The sequence below is a fragment of the Mobula birostris genome, chromosome 10 (assembly GCF_030028105.1).
Source record: "Mobula birostris isolate sMobBir1 chromosome 10, sMobBir1.hap1, whole genome shotgun sequence".
In the NCBI taxonomy this organism is placed as follows: domain Eukaryota; kingdom Metazoa; phylum Chordata; class Chondrichthyes; order Myliobatiformes; family Myliobatidae; genus Mobula; species Mobula birostris.
Genome location: NC_092379.1, coordinates 90250160 through 90276394, shown reverse-complemented (window position 1 = coordinate 90276394; position 26235 = coordinate 90250160). Strand labels below are relative to the sequence as shown.

Here is a 26235-nt window from a genome sequence, read left to right as displayed (position 1 = left end):
TAATGAAAACACCAATGATGAAACATTCAGCAGGTCAGGCAACAGGTTCAGGGCCGCTTAGAGTGGAGAAGTGGTTTTTTAGGATGGCATTGAGAATCTTAAGACCATACACAATACCTAATGTGAACAGGGGAAGGGCCTTGCAATATCTCCATCCATCTATCCTGTCAGCATCGCCTGTCTCATCACATTAATCCCATTAGTCACCTCAGAGCCCACTACATTAGAATGAATTGCTTAAGAAAAAGAAGAACATTCACTGTGAAAATTTCTACACCAGGTTGGCCTGCCTTTGTAGTCAACTTGGTGCCAATGACGATACCCGAACCAGCACAAAGCTAGGAAAGTTTCTCACCAATTAAGGTAAAGCTTATTAAATATTTAGTTAAATTACAATAAATGTGATTGAACTTATAACTAGAAGCTTCAAGTTTGGAAATTGTGTTGGTTTTAACCGTCTAATTTTTGAGAGTTAACTTTGAACTAAGATTGACATATGAAATAAATTCCTTTGCCAGTTATTACATTACTGTGTAGAAAAAAAATTGATGTGCTACTTTTGAGGGTAAAAATGGACGGCAAGCAAAGATGGCCAGTTCTCTTGCCAGACCTGAAACCTTTAACAGTTTTTCTTTCCACAAACACCAGCTGACCTGCTGATCCTTTCTACTATTTTCTGCTTTTACTTCAGGGATCATTATTGTCTGGTAGACCATGATTTTCGATCTAGGTTTGAGGTCCTGATCTTCAAACACCTGATTCCTCTGGGATGCAAATGTATAGATGAAATAGTCTCACAAATAATATGAAAAGACTATGTGAGCACTTGGATTATTTATCATGGAGCCCAGACCACTTGTGCAATAGATTGTGGTGAAATTTATTAAGTACCAAAGTTGATTAATCTTCAGACCCTTTCCCATTATATAAAGTGCTGTTGTTGATTTTATTGATGTGAATTTCTTTTGATCTACTTCAGACCAGTGACCTCAGTTGAATAAGTATCAGTTTTGGAATGCATGTTATTTATAGCTTGTAAGTTTTACTTAAAAACTGAATACTACAACTTGATATTTCCCTGTAAATGTAGTTGTAATATCAGTATGTTAGGACGATCTAAAGCTTCCTATGGGGTGAGATCAAGATATCTGCCTTAGTGTATAAAAATAAGAAAAAGTTACTGTTTCTTTATGGAAATCTGAATAGTTCAAGTTATTCAATTTTTGCGAAGAAAGAACTGAAGGAACTTTGTGGTGTGAGACTGTGAGTGGGAGGACATTTCCTCAACTGAGTATCCAAAAGGATGGGTGAGATGAAAGTAATCAGACAATTTTTGGGTTAAAGTATCATAAAAGATATTATCTGATAATATCAATACCAGATCATATCATTAGACATTGAAAGGACATTGAATATTTAAATAGTTATGGTGATGAACAGTACATCAGTAATGTACTGATTTAAATAACTGATAGTCTTTCCATAGGGGAATTGTAGATGCACCACAGCTTGGTATGGCAATTGCTCTGCTGAAGACTGCATAAATTTGCAGAGTTGTGGATACAGCTCAGTTCATCATAAAAATCAGCCTCCCTTCTATTGACTGCCTATACTTTCTGTTGCTTTCGAATTGGAGCCAACATCATCAAAGACCCCTCTTAATCTGGTAATTTTCTCCATCCCTTCCATCAGGCAGAAGATGAAAAAGCTTGCAAACACACGCCAGCAGGTTCAAGGGCACTTTTTATCCAGCTATCATAAGACTCTTAAACAAAACTCTTGTACAATAAAGATGAACTCGTGATCTCTCAATCTACTTCGTTGAACCCCTTGCATCTTATTTGTCTGTATACTGCATGTCTCTGTAACTATAACACTATATTCTACATTTTGTTACTGCTTTTTCTTTTGTACTACTTCAATGTACTTAACTTGAAATGGAATGGATGGCATTCAAAAATTGTTTTTCACTATATCTTGATACACATGAAAATAATAAACCTATTACCAATTGGGCTATAGTTTTCTATATTTTCAGTTTTGCTCTTCTAGGGGTATGAGTATTGATGGAGTGAAAGAACTCTGTTTTCCTACGGCTGGAGAATCAAGACAGCTGCATTTACAACTACTTTCACAGGCAGATTATTCCATATGCTGACTATTTTCTGGGTGAAAATATTGCTCCTAAGGTTCCCATAAAATCTCTCCCCCTCTCATCTTCAACCCATGACCTCTAGTTCTTTATTCCCCAACACTGGGAAAAATACTATGCACATTAACCCTATCTGCACCTCATGATTTTAAATACCACTGTAAGATCACCGCTCTCCTACGGTCCAAGAAAATAGTTACAGCCTGCTCAACCTCTCTCCATAACTCAGTCTTTCAAGTCCTGGGAACATCCTAGTTAATCTCCACTGCACTCTTTCCAGTTTAATTACATCTTTCCAAACCTGAACAGAATATTCCAAATACACCCTTACAATAATCATATTTAATATCACCGGCATATGTTGTGAAATGTTTGTGTTGTTTTTGCGCCAGCAGTACAATGCAACACATAATAAAAACTCTGAATTACAGTGTATACACACACACACACACATACGTATATATTAGTTAAATTAAAAAAGTAGTGAGGTAGTGCTTGGTTCAATGTCCATTCAGAAATCGGATGGCAGAGGGAAAGAAGCTGTTCTTGAATCATTAAGTGTGTGCCTTCAGGCTGCTGTACCTCCTTCCTGGTGGTAGCAATGACAGGAGGGCATGTCCTGGGTGATGGTCCTTAATGATAGATGCAACTGCAGCACAACAGTCTAACTTCTGTACTCAGTTCCCTGACTGATGAAGGCCAACACGTCAAAAGCCTTCTTCAGCACCTTGTCTACCTGCAATGCTACTTTCAGGGAACTGTGTACTTGTACTCAATCTCTCTCTGTTCTACAGCACTCCCCCCTATCGTTGACTGAATGTCCTACCCTAATTTGTCTTTCCAAAATGCAACATCTCACATGCATCCATTTGTCATTTCTTGGCCCACTTACCCAGCTGATCAAGATCCCTCTGTATATCCTGATGACTATCTTCATTGCCACCCAAGATGTGTAATAGGGAAATACAAGGAGATGTTAATGGGCATACAAGAGTGAATAGGTTACAGCAAAATAGATGGGGGAATGGGATTGATGGGAATACTCTGAGACTTAGTGGCCTGAATGGTGGCTTCTTCCATTGTGAGAAAATATGAAATTCAAAACGTGGTCACAAATTCTTTTAGGTACCAAAAAAATCACAATGTAACTTAAGTATAATTCTTTTGCATCTTCACATAACTGTGGAAATCAAGAACAACGAAAAATTCTGACAGCAATGGATCTGACCTGCTTTGTGGAAACAAGGGGCCAATAAATATTTATATCCACCCACGTTGAGGAATATAGATTTGAAATATGAATTGACAGGTTGAACAGGCCAATGGGACAAAATTTTCCAGCAGCACCGGTTAATGGACAACTGCTAACCTACTGCACTATCCATACCCAGCCTACACCCCAGTGATGAAGCTATGCACAATGGCAGTGCATCGTACAAGCAGATCTCTTTGTACAGAATGAAGGGGATCAAAGTATTTAGAAGAATTCGTAGTTAACTTCCATTTTGGGTTTTTTTTTTGGTGCTTAAAAGAATTTGTGACCATTTTCTTAAAGTTAAGTGTAGAGTTGAGGCATTCAGAAAGATTTCATGTTTTTGACAGCTTACTATGTCAGTTTATGTAGCTTAGCTGACTGCCAATTTGTTCAGCGGTTTCTCTAAAATCTTTACTTAAGTACTTTTATCTCCCACATTCTGTACAAAGAGATTTGCATGCACAATGCACTGCCATTGTGGATAGCTCAGCTATCACTGAGGTGTAGGCTGGGTATGGATAGTGCAGTAGGTTAGTAGTTGTCCATTAACTAGTTCTGGTGGGAATTTTTGTCCCATTGCTCTGTTCAACCTGTCAATTCATATTTCAAATCTATATTCCTCAGTGTGGGTGGATACAAAACTTGATTGGCCCCTTGGTTCTGCAAAGCAGGTCAGATCCATTGATGTCAGAATCTTCTGTCATTCCTGATTCTCATGTTGTCATGTGAAGATGCAAAAGAAGAGAAAATGCTGACTGGCAAATGGACTGCAGTAGAAAATTAAGCACAATTTGGTCTATTATCTACACATAATTGTCATCTGAACAGTGGGATGCAAGGCCATTTCAGAAGATATTAAAGAGTCAAGCATATTGTTGTGGGTCTAAAGCAACCCAGGCCTGAAGGATACAAATGAACAATGGGTTTTATGACACTGATTTCCTATTCATCATGTTATTTTTATTTAATTACTTAACACCATGATCCACAGCTACCAAGACTCCAGGGCCTCAGGGCAATAGTTTCATTATGTAACTATTATGCTACTTTTGAAGGTCAGGTGAGGTAACATGGTGATTCTTAGAATGTTATGTATGAACAGGTGAATTGAGAATGTCTTGTTAATGATTTTACGACTGAATATTACCATTATAGTTGATAATCCTTGCCATCTCAATCACAACATTCTGTAAATCGACTCCATGTGGGATTTTCAAAACAATCAGAAATGCCATGAAGACACCTGGTATAAAACCAAAGTGGATTTCTTGGTATGGTGATGGAAGCAAACTTAGTATTTTTCAGGACAAAGTTGGTTGAAAATGAGAATCAGAATTAATGGGTAGTTCAACCAAAGAATTGCACAGGTGAAATCTGTCAAATGGCCTACTGTGCTGTATGATTCCATGATCTTGTATAGGAGTTATACTCTATTTGTGTTAGAGGAGTGATTTGAAACTACTGCTTTCCTTTCTGGACAATTAGGGCTGGTTAATGTGCAACATAACTTATTTGTTATCTTACGATGTAGTTAGCCTCATGAATGCTTGAGGAAACACCTTGAATGCTTAAGCACTAATTGTTACACCTTTTCTTTAAAGGCTGATGAAAACTCTAAATCATGGATCAAGGAGGGGGAGGACTTGAACTGCATTCACAGGAGTCAAAAGTCTCTCATGCAATGATAATGCAGGATTTTGGTAAGTAGTTTATTTGTTTAAAAATAAGTATATGAAACTCAAGCTGCTACTTTTTAAATAGAATAATTAAGTACATAGATCACCTAAATATTTAAAGAGATTTAATGGGGAGTCTTAAAACAACAGTATTTGGCTCTGCTGTACCAATTTGATCCACGCTTACCTCGATATGATAAGAGTCTAAGCAGGTAACTAGACAGATTTAACACAAAGGAAATTAACATAAATGGGATGATGTGTGGACTAGGAAAAGTAGTGAGGTATGGTATGTTGAGTTTTAACTACAGCCAACTCAAATATATCAGATACACGTTTCACTTGTTAAGTTGAGAGATTCAATGCAATCCTGGGTAGAAATGCACATGTAATGAATATAAATATTTAATTTTATTGGAGTAAAATTGGATTAAAGTAGCTTTCCTACATTTCCCATAAGATGTGTGTTTTGCATATCTGAGAGATAATAACATTGGCCACGTCTGTTTTGCTGTTGTGACCATATTGTAGTAAACTTGGAATTGTAATTAGTAAAATGTTCACTGAAGTTGTCCCTAACTAATCTGTTTGTGTTGCAGTGTCTGGAATGGCTGGTACAGCCCACATTGATGGAGATCATATTGTTGTATCTGTGCCTGATGCAGTACTGGTCTCGGATGTCACTGGGGAAGAAGTTACCATAGAACATGGTCTCACAACTAATATTCACGAAGTTGTACAGGGTCCGGATATTATAGCTGAAAGTGATGATGTGACAGATGGTGTGATGGTTTCAGACTCTGTCTTAGAAGCTAATGTTACACTTGAAGAAGACTTGAATGCCAATTCAGTTCCTGACCATGTTCTGGCTTCAGATCTTATAACAGAAACTGTTGGTGTTCCAGATCAAGTATTAGTATCAGACCTTGTATCAGTGCAGGATGAGGAGCAATTTGAACACGTGGTCCAGGATTCTGTAACGGATGTTCTTTCTCCTGCAATGGTCTCAGAGGAAGTTATGGAAGTAGATTCTGTGTCAGAGACTGTAATTCAAAACCAAGATTTAGTAGTTCAAAACGAAGAGGCTATTCCTGGCTCAACCATGACTATTGAAGCCCAGATAGATGGAAAAGATGCATCTGAGGATTTCTTAATGATATCTTGTAAGTGAAAATTAATGTGCCTTTTCATGTTTAGCATTTTTGGGAAACAAAGTAGTTATTAGAGTAATTGTCAGAGTTACACTAGTGAAGATTTGTAGCAAGTGTCCAGAAATGATCAATATACAAATAATTTACACACACACAGTAAAGAAATTTAAGAAATTGTGAAAATACCATTAATACATTGTTAAGTTGTATTCTTGTTACAAGACAGAGGAGCAGAATTAAGCCATTCAGTCCATCAAGTGTTTTCCACCATTCCATCATGGCTGATTAATTAGCCCTCTTAAACCCATTCTTCCCATGACCTTCGACACTTTTACTAATTAAGAACCAATCAACCATTGCAAGTCAGGGACATTTAATTCAAGTTTTACAGTTTTGGTATTTTGCCAACACTGCCATATTGTAGAAAATTACTAAGCTTGTAGTCCATCTGCTTGACTTAGAAATGTTGAAAGCTGGAAAAGATCATTACTCTCCATCTCAGCCTCTGTCATTCTCTGTCAAATTTCTCCAAATTTGTCCAATTTTCTGTGTATTTGTTGATACCCATCAGACACCAGTATTTATCTAGGCTGTCTATTCCATACCTTTACTGCCATCTGCTGAAAGCAATTAAATCTAAATGATCTTTTTATCCTCCAAGTTTAAAGTTTCTAGGCCCCTGAATCTGATTTGCTTCACAAAAACATTTGAATGTGCAACTTGCCATTTTGTATGAATATGTAGAATAAGTGTTCTAACATTTACAACATACTATGCATCACAAATATTAAGTCCTTCTACGTGTAATTACACAAAAATGCTTGTTATTTTGTGCCTATCAGTACATGGAAGGCCCTGTAGATAATTTACTCAAATAGCAAGATTTTGTACATGTGGAGATGTAGAATTACTGCCTGGCATGTAAATTGCATTGTACCACACAATATAGTTTCTAGTTCATGTGACTGGCTAACACAAGAACATAAGAAATAGAGGCAGGATTAGACCATCTTTCTTGTCAATGTAAGTTCTTTCAGAATGTTGAACTAGTTTTGTGTCAAATAATTTACATTGTATACATTTTTATTTTCTGCATCCAATCCTCAGTTCTTTCCTCATATTTTCAGCATGTTTATTTAAATCTTCTACAATCTATTTTTTAAAAATAGATTGAACAGAATTGTACAAACTACGTTTGCTGTGTACTGGTTCTGAACCAATACTCTACCTACTTGAAATCATACCCTGAAAATTGTGCTGTATTTTGACAGTCTTGTTTCTAGCTCTATCAATCATTAAGGTAGAACATAAATAGTGATGAACTATTCACCTGTAGGGCATTTTGCTAATTATCTGCCACCATGTTGATGCAGCTTCTATTGCTGTTTATTTCAGCCAATTCTAATATTACTGCTTTACCTGATTAGTCCATAAAATTTGATGCCCCCTTTTTAAAACCTCTTGAAAAATTTTCAAGGCTGAGCTTAAGTCACAGAAAAGGTGATGCATGTTGTGCCTTGCATGAGTATTAGGTATTGCAAATAAGGTACATCTTTGTTTGAAAGACAAACCTTCTTTCTCTCCATGCATCTTTTCATATCTATATTTCTTTCACCTATCCATTTCTCTTTCTTGTTCTCTTGACATATTTCAGCAATTGTTTACAAAATCACTAAAACAGTGCCCAGTTACATCATTGTAAGCATAAGTTGCTTCTGTGATGCATTATAGAACTTCAGGGCTTAGAGTCATAGAGCATTATGCACAGAAACAGGACCTTTGACCCAATAAGTCTGTGCCGAACTGCCTGGTCCCATTGATCTGCAACTGAACTTAGCCCTCCATATCTCTTTCATCCATGTACTTATCCAAATTATTGTTAAATGCTGAAATCAAACTTGTATCCATCACTTCCACTGCAGCTCATTCCACATCCTCACCATCCTGAGTGAAGAAGATACCCTTGCGTTCCCCATAAATATTTCCCTTTTTACCCTTATTCTATGACTTCTAGTTCTAGTCTCACCAAACCTTGGTGGAAAAAGCCCGCTTGCATTTATCCTATCTGTACCCTTCGTAATTTTGTATACCTCTGTCAAACCTCCCTTCATTCTCATATGCTCCAGAGTATGAAGTCCTAACCTATTCCATCTTTCCCTACAACTCAGGTACTTGAGTACCAGCAATTTCCTTGTAAATTTTCTTCTGATTTTTCTTTCCTGTAGGCAGGTGACCAGAACTGCACTCCAAATTAGCCTCACCAATATCTCATGCAACTTCAACATAACATCCCAACTCTTGTACTCAGTACTTAGATTTATGAAAGCAAGTGTGCCAAAAGCTCTCATTATGATCTGTGATGTCACTTTCAAGGAATTCTAGATTCCTCTGTTCCGCCACCTCCTCAGTGCCCCACTGTTCATTGTGCAAGTCGTAGCTTGGTTTGTTCTCCCAAAGTGAAACACTTTGTTACTATTAAATTCTGTGCCATTTTCCAGCCCATTTTTCCAGCTGGTCCAGATCCCACTTCAAGCTTTGATACCCTTTTTCACTGTCCACTATGCTCCTGATCGTGATGTCATCTGCAGACTTGATGATCTAGTTTACCACATTGTCATTTATATCAATAATCTGGATGATAAACAACAAGACCCAACACACCAGTAGTCACAGGCCTCAAGTCAGAGAGGCAACCATCTACTATTAATATTTGACTTCTGATAAACCATTTGCTACCTCATCCTAAATGCCAAGCTATTGAACTTCTTGACCAGCCTCCCATGTGGGACCTTGTCAGAGGCCCTGCTAAAGTCCATGCAGACAACATCCAGTGCCTTGCCTTCATCAAGTTCCCAGATAACTTCCTCGAAAAATTCTATAAGATTGGTTCGACACAAGCTAACCTGCGCAAAGCCACGTTGATCATCTGACATCTACTATCTGATCAACTGACTGGTGTGTTCACCGATCTCGACAGTCTGAGTACCAACCTGCTTCAAGTGGGCTTCAATTATTCTGGTGCCAAGAAGCATGTGGTAACCTGACTCGGTGACGATCGTCCAGTAGCACTTACATCCACTGTGGTGAAGTGCTTTAAGAGGTTAGTGATGAAACATATCAACTTCTGCCTGAGAAGCGACTTGGATCTGCTGCAATTTGCATACAGACAACAGGTCTACAGCAGATGCCATTTCTTTGGCTCTTCACTCAAGCCTGGAGCATCTGGGCAGCAAAGATGCATACATCAGGATGCTCTGTATCGACTACAGCTCATCATTCAACATTATCATCCCTTCAAGCTAATCAATAGGCTTCAAGACCTTGGCCTTAATACCTCCATGTCCAACTGGATCCTTGATTTCTTCACTTGCAGACCCCAGTCAATTTGTTTGACCAAAACAGCTCCACAATTTCCATTTGCATAGATGTACTTAAGGCTGTATGCTTAGTCCCCTTCTCTACTCGCTTTATACTTATGACTGTGAGGTTGAGCATAGCCCCAATGCCATAGCTAAGTTTGCTGAAGCATATAGGAGGGAGATTGAAAATCTGGCTGAGTGGTGCCACAGCAACCTCTCACTCAACGTCAGCAAGACCAAGGAGCTGATTATTCACTTCAGGGGGAAACCAGAGGTCCATGAGTCAGTCCTCATCGGGGGATCAGAAGTGGATAGGGTCAGCAGCTTTAAATTCCTCAGTGTTATGGTTACAGAGGATCTGTGCTGGGCTCAGCACTTATGAAGAAATCACCCACACCATCAGGTTCAGGAGCAGTTATTACCCCTCAGCCATCAGGCTCTTGGAACAGAAGGGATAACTTCACTCATCTTACTCGTCCCATCACTGAACAGTTCCTACGAACCATGGATTCACTTTGAAAGACTTCGTGTCATGTTCCTGATACTTATTGCTTATTTTTTATTATTATTATTTCTCTTTCGTATTTGCACAATGGTGGTCCTTTGCACGTTGGTTGTTTGTCTGTCCTGTTGGGTGCAGTCTATCATTGATTCTATTGTGTTCCTTGTTTTCCTGCGGGAAACAAGAATCTCCAGGTTGCACATGGTGGCATATGTATTTTGGTAATAAATTTGCTATGAACTTTGAACTATGTTCCTTCATCAACTTTTCTGGTAACCTCCTTGAAAATCTATAAGATTGGTTAGACATGACCTACCACACACAAAGCCATGTTGACTATCCCTAATCAGGCGCTGTTAATTCAAGCACTTTATGTATCTGGTCCCTTAGAATACACTCACTGGCCTATAATTTCTGGGCTTATTCTTAGAACCTTTAATAATAAGGCATTTGACAAGGTACCCCATGCAAGGCTTTTTGAGAAAGTAAGGGGGCATGGGATCCAAGGGATATGTGGATCCAGAACTGGCTTGCCCACAGAAGGCAAAGAGTGGTTGTAGATGTGTATATTCTGCATGGAGGTCAGTCACCAGTGGTGTGTCTCAGGGATCTGTTCTGGGACCCCTGTTCTTCGTGATTTTTATAAATGACCTGGATGAAGAAGTGGAGGAACGAATCATAAACACAAAATAATCTGCAGATACTGTGATCAAAGCAACACTTACAGTACGCTGGATGAACTCAGCAGGTCGGGCAGCATCAGTGGAAACGTCGACTCATCGTTTCCACTGATGCTGCCCGACCTGCTGAGTTCATCCAGCGTACTGTAAGTGTTGCTGTGAAGAAGTGGAGGGATGGGTTAGTAAATTTGCTGATGACACAAAGGTTGGGGGTGTTGTGGGTAGTGTGGAGGGCTGGCAGAGGTTACAGTGGGACATTGAGGGCTGTCAGCGGTTACAGCAAAACTGGGCTTAGAAGTGGCAGATGGAGTTCAACCCAGATAAGTGTGAGGTGGTTCATTCTGGTAGGTCAAATATGATGGCAGAATATAGTATTAATGGTAAGATTCTTGGCAGTGTGGAGGATCAGAGGGATCTTGGGGACCGAGTCCATAGGACACACAAAGCTGCTGCGCAGGTTGACTCTGTGGTTAAGAAAGCGTACAGTGTATTGGCCTTCATCAATCATGGGATTGAGTTTAGGAGCTGAGAGGTAATGTTGCAGCTATATAGGACCCTGGTCAGACCCCACTTGGACTACTGTGTTCAGTTCTGGTCGCCTCACTATAGGAAGGATGTGGAAACCATAGAAAGCCTGCAAAGGAGAATGACAAGGATGTAGCCTGGATTGGGGAGGATTCCTTATGAGAATAGGTTGAGTGAACTCAACCTTTTTTCCTTGGAGCAATGGAGGATGAGAGGTGACCTGATAGAGGTGTGTAAGATGATGAGAGGCATTGATCGTGTGGACATTCAGAGGCTTTTTCCCAGGGCTGGAATGGCTAGCATGAGAGGGTTAGGGTTAGGGTATCAGGAGGTACAGAGGAGATGTCAGGGGTATGTTTTTTACGCAGAGAGTGGCGAGTGTGTGGAATGGGCTGCCGGCGACAGTGGTGGAGGCGGATACGAAAGGGTTTTTTAAGAGACGCCTGGACAGGTACATAGAGCTCAGAAAAATAGATGGCTATGGGTAATCCTAGGTAATTTCTAAAGTAAGGACATGTTCAGCACAGCTTTGTGGGCTGAAGGGCATGTATTGTGCTGTAGGTTTTCTGTGTTCTATGTTTCTAAAGAACAGAACAACATTAGCTAACCCCTAATCCTCACCCATGCCCAAGGACTTTTTAAATACCTTTGTTGGGCCATTGCAATTTCTACACTAGCCTCCCGCAAGGTCTAAGGGAACATCTTTTCAGGCTCTGACAATTTATCCACCCTCGTTTGCTTCAAGACAGCAAGCTCCTCCTTCTCTGTATTCTGTATATGGTCAGTTACCTCTGCTGGTTTGCCTTAATGCTATAGATTCTGTGTCCATTTCTCATGTAAATGCAGATGCAAAAAATCAATTTAAGATCTCCCCCCATCTCTTTTGGCTCATGCACAGATGACTACACTGATCATTCAAGACGAGCAATTTTGTCCCTTGCTATCTTTTTGCCCTTGGGATTCGCTTACATCTTGCTTGCTAGAATTAACCTCATGGCTTCTTCTAGCCTTCCTGATTTCCCTCTTAAATGTTCCCTTGCATTTCTTATACTGCTCAAGTACCTCATTTGTTCCTTGCTGCCTATACCTGCTATTTAGCTTTTTTTTAAACCAGAGCCTCAATATCCCTCCAAAACCAAAGTTCCCTGAACATGTTAGCCTTGCCTTTAATTCTTATAGGAACATACAAAAGTGAAATTTTGAGAGTATAGCTTTTGAAGGCCTTCAATGTCCTTCATCAGAAAACAACCCATCCCAATCCACACTTGCCAGACCCTTTCTGATGTCATCAGAACTGACCTTTCTCCAGTTTAGAATCTCAACCTGAGGACCAGACCTCTCCTTCTCCATAATTATCTTGAAATTAATGGAATTATGATCACTAGATCGAAAGTGTTCCCCCTACACACACTTCTGTCAAGTGCCCAGTCTCGTTCCCTAATGGGAGATCTAGTATCACACTCTTTCTAGCGGGACCTCTATATATTGATTAAGGAAACTTTTCGGAACACAATTGACAAGCTATACTATCCAGCCCTTTTACGGTAGAGGAGCTCCAGTCAATATGTAGAAAGTTAAAAATCACCTGTTATCACAACTTTGTGTTTCTTGCAACTGTCTGCTATCTCTCTGCTCTTCCAAATCCCACTACTGAGTCTAATGGGGTTTAACCCCATTAACATGATCATCCTTTTCTTATTCCTCAGTTCCATCCATATAGCCTGAGCAGACAAGGCTTCCAGTTTGTCCTGGTTGAGCACTGCCAATACATTTTCCCTGACTAATAATGGCACTCCATCCTCTTTAATCCCTCCCAATCTATCATGTCCGAAAACAGAACCCTGGAACATTGAGCTGTCAGTCCTACCCCTCCTGCAACCAAGTCTCACTAATGGCTACAATGTAATAATTCCACACGCTGGTTCATGCTCTAAGCTTATCTGCCTTATCTACCTTATCTACAATAATCTTTGCATTGAAATGGACGCCAACTCAGAACAGTATTCACACCATGCTCAACATTTCTATTCCTGTCTTTGTATGTGGGATTAACATCTTTCTCCACAAACGCTCCACTAATAGCCCTGGTAGTCTGGTTCCCATCCTTCTGAAAACAACAGGAATTCTGCAGATGCTGGAAATTCAAGCAACACACATCAAAGTTGCTGGTAAACGCAGCAGGCCAGGCAGCATCTGTAGGAAGAGGTGCAGTCGACGTTTCAGGCTGAGACCCTTCATCAGGACTAACTGAAGGAAGAGTGAGTAAGGGATTTGAAAGTTGGAGGGGGAGGGGGAGATCCAAAGTGATAGGAGAAGACAAGAGAAGGAGGGATGGAGCCAAGAGCTGGACAGGTGATAGGCAAAAGGGGATACGAGAGGATCATGGGACAGGAGGTCCGGGAAGAAAGACAAGGGGGGGGGGACCCAGAGGATGGGCAAGAGGTATATTCAGAGGGACAGAGGGAGAAAAAAAGAGAGTGAGAGAAAGAATGTGTGCATAAAAATAAGTAACAGATGGGGTACGAGGGGGAGGTGAGGCCTTAGCGGAAGTTAGAGAAGTTGATGTTCATGCCATCAGGTTGGAGGCTACCCAGACGGAATATAAGGTGTTGTTCCTCCAACCTGAGTGTGGCTTCATCTTTACAGTAGAGGAGGCCGTGGATAGACATGTCAGAATGGGAATGGGATGTGGAATTAAAATGTGTGGCCACTGGGAGATCCTGCTTTCTCTGGCAGACAGAGTGTAGATGTTCAGCAAAGCGGTCTCCCAGTCTGCATCGGGTCTCGCCAATATATAAAAGGCCACATCGGGAGCACTGGACGCAGTATATCACCCCAGTCCACTCACAGGTGAAGCATTGCCTCACCTGGAAGGACTGTTTGGGGCCCTGAATGGTGGTAAGGGAGGAAGTGTAAGGGCATGTGTAGCACTTGTTCCGCTTACACGGATAAGTGCCAGGAGGGAGATCAGTGGGGAGGGATGGGGGGGACGAATGGACAAGGGAGTTGCGTAGGGAGTTGCAGAATGCAGGGGGGGGGAGGGAAAGATGTGCTTAGTGGTGGGATCCCGTTGGAGGTGGCGGAAGTTACGGAGAAGTTGTCTATCCACGGCCTCCTCTACTGTAAAGATGAAGCCACACTCAGGTTGGAGGAACAACACCTTATATTCCGTCTGGGTAGCCTCCAACCTGATGGCATGAACATCGACTTCTCTAACTTCTGCTAAGGCCCCACCTCCCCCTCGTACCCCATCTGTTACTTATTTTTATGCACACATTCTTTCTTTCACTCTCCTTTTTCTCCCTTTGTCCCTCTGAATATACCTCTTGCCCATCCTCTGGGTCCCCCCCCCTTTGTCTTTCTTCCCGGACCTCCTGTCCCATGATCCTCTCGTATCTCCTTTTGCCTATCACCTGTCCAGCTCTTGGCTCTATCCCTCCCCCTCCTGTCTTCTCCTATCATTTTGGATCTCCCCCTCCCCCTCCAACTTTCAAATCCCTTATTCACTCTTCCTTCAGTTAGTCCTGACGAAGGGTCTCGGCCTGAAACGTCGACTGCACCTCTTCCTACAGATGCTGCCTGGCCTGCTGCATTTACCAGCAACTTTGATGTGTGTTCCCATCCCTCTGAAGCTAGTTTAAACACCCCGGAGCAGCAGTAGCAAACCTTGCCTGTACAGGCCCACCTTACCTAGAAGAAAGCCCAATGACTGAAAAATTTGAAGTCCTCACCTCTGCACTATCTCCTTAGCCACTTATTAAACTGTATTGTCTTCCTATTTCTGGCCTCAGTAGCACATGGCATGGATAGCAATCTTGAGATCCTAACCAATGTATCTCTTGTACATAATTAATTACTCCTGAATTTCAATGTCTTTGTATCTAATAATCGTCTTATCTTGATAAATGAACATTTATAATCAAATTTAATCAGTGATCAAGTTTAAAGATACAGAAAAGAAATTCTGATATTGGTGCCATTTTTTTAGTTCTCTGAAGTTAAGTATCAGTAGAGCAGGATTTCCACATTGTACCCATCTGTAAATGCTCCACCAGGTGTTTAGAATAGTACAGCACAGCACAGGAGAAGGCTGTACAAATTTAAACTCATAATTAAATACCTAACTAATCCCTCCTACTGACACAATCTTCATATCTCTCCATTCTCTGCATTCATCTAACTTCTTAAAATGGCTCTTAAACATCTGTATTGTATGAGCCTCCACTACCACCTCGGGAGCACATTCCAGCACCCACCACATTGCTTTTAATTTTAAAAAGATTTTGATCCTAGAAAATGAACAAACTGAAATAATAGTCATTACTTAGAATTCAAGGGATTGTCAGTTGCTACAAAGTTCAGTAACCAGTGAACAAGGGAAGTTAATTTTGTTTTTGAGGTCTATGATGTAAGCTTTGTATCAGAATATTAATTGATCTAAATTTATACAATTATTAATTGCATAATTACTCACATCCTTCAAGTCAGTATTTAGTAATTGGCAGCAATTACAGCCTTGAGTCTGTGTGGATAGATCTCTATCAGCTTCGCACATCTGGGCACTGCAATTTTTCCCCATTCTTTACAAAACTGTTCAAACTCTGTCAGATTCCCTGGGGAATCATGAGTGAACAGCCCTTTTCAAGTCCAGCCACAAATTGGATTGAGGTCTGGACTCTGACCTGGCCAGTCCAGGACATTAACTTTGATGTTTTAAGCCATTCCTGTGTCGCTTTGTCTATGTTTGGGGTCATTGCCTCTCTGGGGGGAAAAAAATCACCATCCAGGTCACAGTTCTCTTGCAGCGTGCATCAGATTTCCTCCTGGATTTCCCTGTATTTTTCTGCATTCATTTTACCTTCACAAGCCTTCTAGGGCCTGCTGCAGTGAAGCATCCCCACAGCATGATGTAGTCACCACCATGCTTCAAGGCAGAGATGGTCTGTTTTTGATGATGTGCAGTGTTTGGCTTATGCCAAACATAGCATTTAGTCTGTTGGCTAAAAAGCTTAATTTTGGTTTCATCAGCCTTAGAACCTTCTTCCAGCTGACTTCAGAGTCTCCCACATGCCTTCTGGCAAACTCTAGTTGAGTTTTCATGATAATTGACTTAATTGTACTCAAGGGATATTCAGTGACTTGGAAATTTTCTTGTGTCCATCTCTTGACTTGTGTTTTTCAATAACCTTGCCGCAGAGTTGCTTGGAGTGTCCTTTTTGTCTTCATGGTGTAGTTTTTGCCAGGATACTGAATCACCAGCATTTGGACGTTTCAGATACTAGTGTATTTTTACTACAATCAATTGAAATACCTGATCTCCATTTAACTAATTATGTGACTTCTAAAACCAATTGGCTGCACCAGTGATGATACGATTTGTCATATTAAAAGGGGTGAATACTTATGCAAACAATTATTTTGTGCTTTATATTTGTAATGAATGTAGATCACTTTGTAGAGATCTGTTTTTACTTTAACACGAAAGAGTATTTTCCTGTCGATCAGTGTAAAAAAAAAGCCAAGTTAAATCCACTGTGATTCAATGTTCTGAAACAATAAAAACTTCTGGGGGGGGGGGGATGAATACTTTTTATAGCCACTGTATATCTGTAACCAGTCATCACTCATTGAATAAAGAGCTTTAAGGAAAAAAAAAGACAAAAATTACTTTAGAATAATATAAAGCAGCTGACAGTAATTAAAACACGGAAAAAGTTTGAATTTTTAGGGTATCCTTTAACCAAATAAAGACTTTAACTTTGTGAATAGCAAATGAAAGTCAAAGCTCAAATGTTGTTGTTGTAAGATGAATTGAGTTTTTTTTCCTACATTTATGCTTCAGGCATGATGACATGATCTCATCAATATTTCAACAAAAAGAAATACTAAAGTTTGTGAAAAATGTTCATTCCACAAACTCTTTAGAGTTGACATTGATTGAGGTCTAAATAGATAACAAACACAGTTCTAATAATAAAAAAAATCAAGGAATGAATTTGGTAGGGAGAAAACTTCAGGTCTTTTACTGAATATTTTATAAATAAGTGTTTAAAGAACAATTATAGTCACATTTTCTTAGTATGATGTGATGTCATATGTACAATATGTATTGAGTTTGTAAGTAAGCTAGTAGCCTGGATAATCCATACGACCTTAAGTTACAGAAGCAGATTCAGGCCTTTAAGTCTACTTCACTGTTCAATAATGGCTGATATTTTTTTTCCAAACCTATTCTCCTACCTTCTCCATGTAACCCTTAAATCCCTTAGCAATCAAGAAGCTATCAATCTCTGCCTTAAATATACCCAATGACGGCCTCCACATCTGTTTGGCAACAGATTCCACAGATTCAATGCCTTCTGGCTGAATAAATTTCTCCTCCTCTGTGTTCTAGAATCTAAAGATGTCCCTTCATTCTGAGAGTCCTTGGATTCTGGACTCTCCCACTAATGGAAACATTCTTTACACTTCCACTCTAACCAGGCTTTCTAGTATTACGTGGTTTTATTGAGAGTTCCCTCATTCTTCTGAACACCCTTGAGTACAGATAATTTCTCATTACTTCACACTGGAGAGTACATGCGGCAGCTACTTAATCTCTCCTCAGATGATATCCCCAGAATTATTCAGGTGAACTTTCATTGCACTCCTTCTATCACAAGTATCGCTACAAGAGAAAGTTTGTGAACCACCTGATTTTCTGCATCAATTACATCAATTACTCATAAATTGTGGTCTAATCTTCATCTAAGTTGCAATAATAGAAAAACACATTCTGCCTATGCTAATAACACAAAAGCAATTGTATTTTGTCTCGTTAATACTGAGTACACCATTTAAACATTCCCAGTGTAGGTTCAAAAAAGTATGTGAACCTCTGGGGTAATGCCTTCTACAAAAGCTATTTGGAGTCAGGTGTTCCAATCAATAGATGACATTTGAGATGTGGGTTGTAGAGGTGCCTGCCTTATGTATAAAAAAGACACAAAGTCAAGTTACTGACAGAACCTGCTCTTCTCAAGAAAGATCTGTTTATGTGCACCATGCCTCGATCAAAACAACTTTCAGAGGACCTTAGAAGACTTGTAGAGATACATCAAGCTGGAAAAGGCTACAAAAGCATTGCTAAGGACCTGATTGTTCATCAGTCCACAGTAAAAGGAAATTGTTTACAAATGGAGGAAATTCAATACTGTTGCTACTCTCCCTAGGAGTGGGTGTCCTGCAAAGATCACACCAAGGGAACAATCTGCAATGCTGAAAGGTGAAAAAGAATCCATGGGTAACAACAAAAGACCTGCAGAAATCTCTACAACTTCTCAGTTCATGTGTCCACTATAAGAAAAACACTGAACAAGAATGGTATTCATGGAAGGACACCAAGGAGGAAACCACTGCTTTCCAAAAAAAAAACACATTGCTGCATGTCTTAAGTTTGCAAAAGATACCTGGATGTTCCATAATGCTTCTGGGACAATGTTCTATGGACAGATGAGAAAAAAGTTGAACTTTTTGACAGACATGCACACTGCTATGTTTGGAGGGAAAAGGGCACTGCACACCAACACCAAAACCTCATTCCAACTGTGAAGTATGGTGGAAGGAGCATCATAGTTTGGGGCTGCTTTGCTGCCTCAGGGCCTGGACAGCTTTCAGTCGTTGAGGGAACAATTAATTCAAAATTGTGTCAAGATACTTTACAGGAGAATGTTAGGGTCAAAGTCCATCACCTGAAGCTTAATAGAAGTTGGATGATGCAACAAGACAATGGCCCAAGACAAGTAAATCAACAACAGAATGGTTTAAAAAGAGGAAAATTCATTTTTTGGAATGGCCCATACTTTAACCCAATTGAGATGCTGTGGCATGACCTGAAGAAGGCTGTTCATGCAAGTTATCCCAGAAATACTGATGAACTGAAACAGTTTTGCATGGAGGAATGGTCTAAAATTCCTTCTTGCCGTTGTGCAAGTCTGATCAGCGGCTGCATTTGATGCAGGTTATTGCTGCTAAAGGAGGTTCTACTGTTATTAAATACAAGGGTTCACATACTTTTTCTAGCCTGAACTGTGAATAATTGAACAATTTGTTCAATAAAGACATGAAAAGTACAATTGTTTGTGTGTTATTAGTTCAGGCAGATTGTGTATGTCTATTATTGTGACTTAGATGAAGATCAGACCACATTTTATGAGCAATTAATACAGAAAACCAGGTAATTGCAAAGACTTCACAAACTTTTTCTTGCAACTATATATCCTTCCTCAGCTGGGAGAGCAGATCTGTGGCCATTATACTGGATGTATTCTCACTGGGGTCCTCTGTAAGTGGAGCAAACATCTCTACTCTTGGACTCAAGTCTTTTGCAATGAAACTCACCATACCTTCCTACTTGCTTGTTGAGCTGCATATGATTTGTGTACATGGACACCAGATCCATTTGAACACCAAAACTTTTCAACTTCTCACTGTTGTTCCTCAGTGTTTCCACCAAAGCTGGAGACCTCACATTTCTTTGTTATGTCTCATCTGCTATGTCCTTGTCCATTTGCATAGTCTGTCTATATTATCCTGCAGCCTTCCTGCATCCTCCCCTAAGCCCAAACTGTCACTCATCAGGAAATTAGATACATTCTGCTTGATCCCTTCCTCCAATCACTGGCACAGATTGTGAACAGCTGAGGTCCCAGCACTGAGATACCCAATCCCACAGATTCCCAACCTGAAGGTGGCTGCTTTCTGTTCATTGATCAACCCATAACCCTCACCAGGATATTATTCTCAGCACCATGCAATCTCGTTTAATGGTCACCTGAGCAGAAGGGTACCTGATTGAAAACATAAAAGTCCAAATCTATCAACAGCTTCTTCCTTAATTGTTTTTCTAAATACAGTCAGAAAAAACTTGTACAGGTTTATATCCCATGTGTATGAAACAACTTTTGAAAATTGACTACTTTTTGATTGGTTATCTAGTTTTTTTTTAAATTACCTTAGAAAGAGAAAAACAAATCAATTAATTATATTGCAGTCAGTTATGAACAAATGACATTAATTAGTTATTAAGCTTAAAGCCACACACAAATTTTTGATGACTTCGTAACTTCTAATCTTCAGAACTGAAATAGGGCAATGGCATTTTTGTAAATCTGGAACCCGTTTGAACAGGGAAAAACAACAAGGCATCTGTTCAGTGAATCCGGCTAAAAAAATCTTTAGAAAATTGTTAAAATATTTAATCCAATGAAAATTAATTTTAAAAAGTCACAATAAAGAGAAAGAAGTTGCTATGAATTAGAAATGTGGAAAATGTTATACCAGTAAATTTTCAGTACTAAGAAAGTTGTTTAATATTAAGATTTGGTGATCTCAGTTACACATGAATAGACAAGGCTTAACACTTTGCTGGTGTTTAGTTGGTAAGCAAGGATTTGGATGTTCCGTCTCTGAGGTACACCAGAATAACAGAGGAACAAGGCTACCCTACTGCAACTTGTGTAGTCACCAGAGGTTATTGTCTGATTTATGCCACAATAGTGGTGTTCAAAGTGAATTTATTATCAATGTCACTATATACTACTCTGAGATTCATTTACTTGTGGGCATTCACAGTAAATACAAAGAAATGCAATGGAATCATTGAAAAACTACACACAATGATAAACAAACAACCAATGTGTAAAAGACAACAAATTGTGCAAATACAAAAAGAAAATTAAGATAGTAATAATAGATTAATAAGTAATAAATAGTATTGAGAAGATGAGTTGTAAAGTCCTTGAAAATGAGTCTTTAGGTTGTGGAATTAGTTCAGTGTTGGGATGGGTGAAGTTATCCACTCTGGTTCAGGCGCATGATGGTTGTGGGGTAATAAGTGTTCCTGGACCTGATGGTGTAGGACCTGAGGCTTCTGTACTTCCTTCCTGATGGTAGCAGTGAAAAGAAAGCAGAATCTGGCTGTTGCGGTTGGTCCTTGATGATGGGTGCTGCTTTTCTACAGTAGTTCTTGTAGATGTACCCAATGGTAGTGGAGATGGACTGGTCTGTATCCATTATCTTTTGTAAGCTTTTATGTTCAAAGGCATTGGTGTTTCAGTACCAAGTTGTGATGCACCATTTAGTATACTCTCCACCATATATTTCTTGAAGCTTCAGTTGACGTGCCAAATCTTCACAAGCTTCTAAGAAAGCAGAGCTGTTGCCACTTACGTGCTAGACCCAGGACAGATCCTCTCAAATGATAATGCCAAGAAATTTAAAGTGCTGATTATTCTAACCACAGCCTTGAGAGAATAAGAATAATTGGAGGCTAGTAGTAGTAATTTCCTGGAGGCGTGTGGATCAATGCATTAAAAGCAAGTGCAAAGGAGGTTTGACTACTGCTTGAGGTAGATGGCCTTCAGTCTGGATAATATAAACCGAAACTTTGGAACAGGCAATAAAAATAAATGTGTGACAAAAATATCTTAGTTTATAGAGGCTAAAATAGAATGAATTTTGAATTACTGTTAATTGCATTTAAACAGAGTTGGTATTATGTTGTCAGATGAACAGTCTTCTGAACAGGCTATGCCACTAAATCTACGCCATGTTAACTCAAACGAAGGCCAATTCATTTGAAATGGTTCACAGAAGAGTAGCCATTATGAAATAAGGTTGGGATGATAAAACTAACAATCGTGAGGCTCCTTGCCATAAGATAGAGTTTGATGAGGCTGGGTGTGGAATTACTTCTCAATTAATCAGTTGTTAAATGAATGGTGTGAGAGTAAGATACATGATTGAATAATACGTATTCATTTTACATGGGCTTGATGGAGTGTTGGCCTTTCTCAGTTAATAACATTACTTTCACACATTATTGGACATTTATAACATGGTATTAGGCAAAAACGTTCCTTGGAAACTTTTACTTTTTATTAATCGTTAGGATCCAAAGGAAGAATATTAAATAACTAAATTCCATTTCCTCATCAAGAAAACATACAGTAACTTTCTGCCAGGCTTCAGCCAATGCTGTTCTTAATCTGGGTACTGGGAGGTGAATGACAACCTGTAAGCACCAAGTCTCCTCTTGTCATATCTGAAACCTGATCATACTTTACCAAACTGAAAGGCCATTCCATCACCTGCGTCTCATTTGGAACCATAAGAAGTTTTCAGCAAAGTGACCTACGTTGGCCTTGTTATAGATTCATAAAATGTGTAGAAAATGGTACTCCTGTAAGAGGGGTTTTGAATTTGGTAGAATTTGTAAAGACGGCTTATAATCTTCACTGAATTGATGTTTACTGGTCAAACAACAGAATTAAGTGGGGAAAAAAGTACAGTTCTGAATAGAAATGTTCCTTTAATGGAAGGGATTAATACATGAAATATTTCAATTTTTAGAAATTAAGGTTTTTGCATCATTCATGTTTTCAATTAATTCAGAATTTTACAAAAAGTATATGCTTTAAAAGAATCAGCCCTATCTTCTGATTTTATAAATTACTTTTTAATAATATTGAACTGTTGCCGGTTTCACATTGTATTTTTGATAATATTGTTTTATCACTTTTTAGTGATCATGTGCTTATGAAATGTGAAGATTGATTTTAGCATATTGTAAGCTTTGTTGTAAATCATTTCAATGAATCTTCCTGAATCGGGCCCACCACCAGGAGTTGGCCATGTTACAGTTCTCATCCACCGGCACTTAACTGGATTGGATGACAAGGGAAGATCATGCCAGCCTTCCATAGCTCCAGGGTTTTGCGGTCAGGTGCCAAGCAGCTTCCTGAGCACACAGTGATGTAGCCAAGGAGAGATGGTGCTCCTGTAGAAAGTTGTTGGAATGGGGGTGGGAGCCTTGCAAGCCTCAATCTCCACAACCCACAACCACAACACTGGTCACAACCAGTGCAATTCATCCATTAGTTAGCTGTAAGAAATATTTCACTATCCTAGTTTATGATAGAGTAGAACCTGAATCGGCTGTTACAGATAATCTCTGAATTTAACAATTGATAAACATGATGATATATAACTTGGCAATGATTTTCATTTTAGAGGCTTATTTTTGTAATGTGAAATGTGTACTTTCCAATGTTTTGATGTATTTTAATGTTGAAATGAAACAAAATTATATATTGCCATCAGTTTGAACAATAATAGTAAAAGGAGAATGGGTTCCTTAACATAACATTCTGAGGACGTTGGAAGTCCTGATAAAGGATCTCCGCCTGTTTACTTCCCTCCATAGATTCTGCCTGACTTGCTGAGTTTTTCCAGCGTTTTGTGTTGCTCAAGAGTCTTTAATATTTTCTGGTTTTCATCTACCTTTGTATATCCTTTTGACTTCGTGCACTTAATATTAATGAGTTGTTGAGGCCAGCATTGGGTTGAGGATGGAACAGTCTAAGTAACAAAATTCATGGAAGTGATTCAAAAATCCAGCTCTCATATTTAGTATGACTCAGAAAGCCATTGCATATTTGTGGTATGCAATCTTTGTTGTGGCTCTACAGCTTTAATGCCATATTGTTTTGTGCTTCTGCGCTCTTGTCACCCAAATAGCCTAGCTATCAAAAATAGAAGTATAGTTAATATGTATAATAACAGGATTAAAAAAAAACATTCAAGTCAGGAAAACAGAAGTGATTTAATTGAAATTATGGTTGTTGTGAGTTATGCAAAGGAAAGAATATGCATGGAAAACTCGATAACATTCAGAAATTTTCATGGGTCAAGAAATTAATTGTGAGACCTAAACACGAATAAAATCTTTTAAATTTGAGGTTTATGCTGTACTGTAACTGTTTTATACAGTAGATGACGTTGGAGAAAAGATGGACCGGATAGAAAATGCACCAATAAAAATAAGCACTGATATTGAGCAAGATGATTCTTCTAAAGAAGATGGATTTGGAGCTGAGGTCATTAAAGTATATATTTTTAAAGCTGAACCTGAAGATGATGTGGAAATAGGTAAAAATTGTTTTATTGACATGTATAGTTAATATCTTAAGTTTATTATCTATATCAATCTTCAATAATCAGAGTACAAAATGTGAAAATCATAAATGCATTGCAATGACAATATTTCCTATTTAGAAACGATAGTTTAACAGTATAGTTTATCCAGTTATGTTATATGGATCAGAATGTTGGACAATATCTAGTAACATGAGGAAACGAATTGAAGCAGCAGAGATGAGGTTTTTGAGGAGGATGCAAAGAATATCATGGACGAAACGAATATCTAACGAGGATGTCATGGACAGAGCAAGCACAAAAAGAGAAATAATGTGTGAGATCATGAAAGGGCAATGTGACTTCATTGGACATGTGATTAGGAAAGAGGAGTTAGAATGCACGGTAATTATGGGAAAGATTGAAAGGAAGAAAGCAAAAGGAAGGCAAAGGCAAATGATGATGGAGACAGCAGCCAGGGAACTGGAAATGAATACCGATGAATTGATCCACTCGACCCGAAACAGGAGTGTGTGGGCCATGGTAGTCAAAGCTCAATCTGGGCATGGCACCTGATGATGATGATGATGATAGTTTAACAAAGAATGCAGGCTGTAATTAGGCATATTTCATTTCCCTTGGCTATTAGGGTAAGAATAGTATGTACTATATGAGACATGTTTCTTTACCAGAATTGAAATTTACAATTATCTTTAGGTTGCTGATTGAAGTCCATATCTTAGCAGAACTCCTATAAAATCTGGACCTCTGAGCGGCTGGATTCATGAACTTTTGTTCTTATACTTTTAACAGATATGAAGGCCACCTGAGGCTAGAGTTTCCCCAAGCAATTTTGTACTTCCAGTGTTTCTTTTGAATCAAACAGTCTTTAGATAATAGTTCTATTAAATTGAATGATGGTATTTTTTCATGGATACTGTCAGCTTGCTGTTTTACTATTGCCTGACCAGATTGCTGGTTTAGTTACCTGAAGGAAGAAAAGCACAAGTGTGTGGTAATAATGAGGGGAACTGTACAGCAGTATACAACTTGCTAATAAGAATAGGTTTTGGAATGAGAGGGAAGGGGTAAAGCAAAGAGAAAGATTAGAATGAGGATACCATTCAGCCCTTTGCTGGCTGTAGCTTTATTGATTTGTGCCTTGATGATAGCAGGTGCTGGTTCCTGTGCAGATGTCCATTTCAATTTAGTTTCTACTGCTTACAGTTCATGTCATTTCTTAAGAAAGGAGGTTGGTGAATGTCTTGGAATGTGTTTACATGAATATGCCTGTTATTGACTGTCCAAAAGTGTGCAAGTGTGTGTTTCTGAGTTTTTCCAGCAGAGCCGCGCATGTGGGCAGTAAGGAATGGTGCTGTTAATACTTTAGTCCAGATTGAGAGAGATTGCTGATAACTGAGTTATTAGTGTGTTCTGAAATAAGGTTGGTGATGCATTTGGTATGTTTATAATATTTGAAGATTATTTTATTGACCTTGATTGCAAGTGTATAGTTGTTGAACTTCTGGCAAAGGATCTGTGCCTTGTCCTTGAGTTCTAGTATTGAACATTACAACTATTTGCAGAAAAACTTTGTTAATATTCCACATCAAATTTATTTTTATTTTGCATGGAATCCATGCACTCATGTATTAATAGTTGCATTAGGTCAGCACCTCATTGCTTTCAGGTATGTCTGGTGCTGCACTCATTAAACTCATTTAATAGTCCATGATCCCATTGCTTGATTCCAATGGTAAAGTGAGGAATGTGTCAGACTAAGTGGTTACAGGCTGAAGGTGTGTGTTTCATTTAAATTGATGGTCCACCTTTACTAATGACTGTCGAGTTTGAGCTGTCGATCAGTATTAAGTCTATCCTAATTAGCTCACATAATGCTAATTCAATGTGGAAAGAGTTCTCAATGTAAAGATGGAGCTTTGCTTTCACTGGGACAACAGTGCCCACTTCTACTAGTGTT

The 26235-nt window shown here is 39.1% G+C and overlaps 1 protein-coding gene across 5 annotated transcripts in view; it reads left to right on the top strand.

Annotated features, from left to right (window-relative positions):
* The window catches only part of znf711 (zinc finger protein 711), a 58595-nt gene that overhangs the window by 15485 nt on the left and 16875 nt on the right, over nt 1-26235 (top strand). For 3 of the 5 annotated variants that reach the window (XM_072270541.1, XM_072270539.1, XM_072270540.1), the window contains exons 2-4: nt 5009-5107; nt 5683-6246; nt 24111-24269. In XM_072270541.1, the coding sequence (XP_072126642.1) occupies nt 5029-5107; nt 5683-6246; nt 24111-24269 (802 nt within the window). In that variant the 5' untranslated portion in view covers nt 5009-5028. The remainder of the gene's footprint in view (nt 1-5008; nt 5108-5682; nt 6247-24110; nt 24270-26235) is intronic. The other 2 variants (XM_072270543.1, XM_072270542.1) reach the window with 1 other exon arrangement.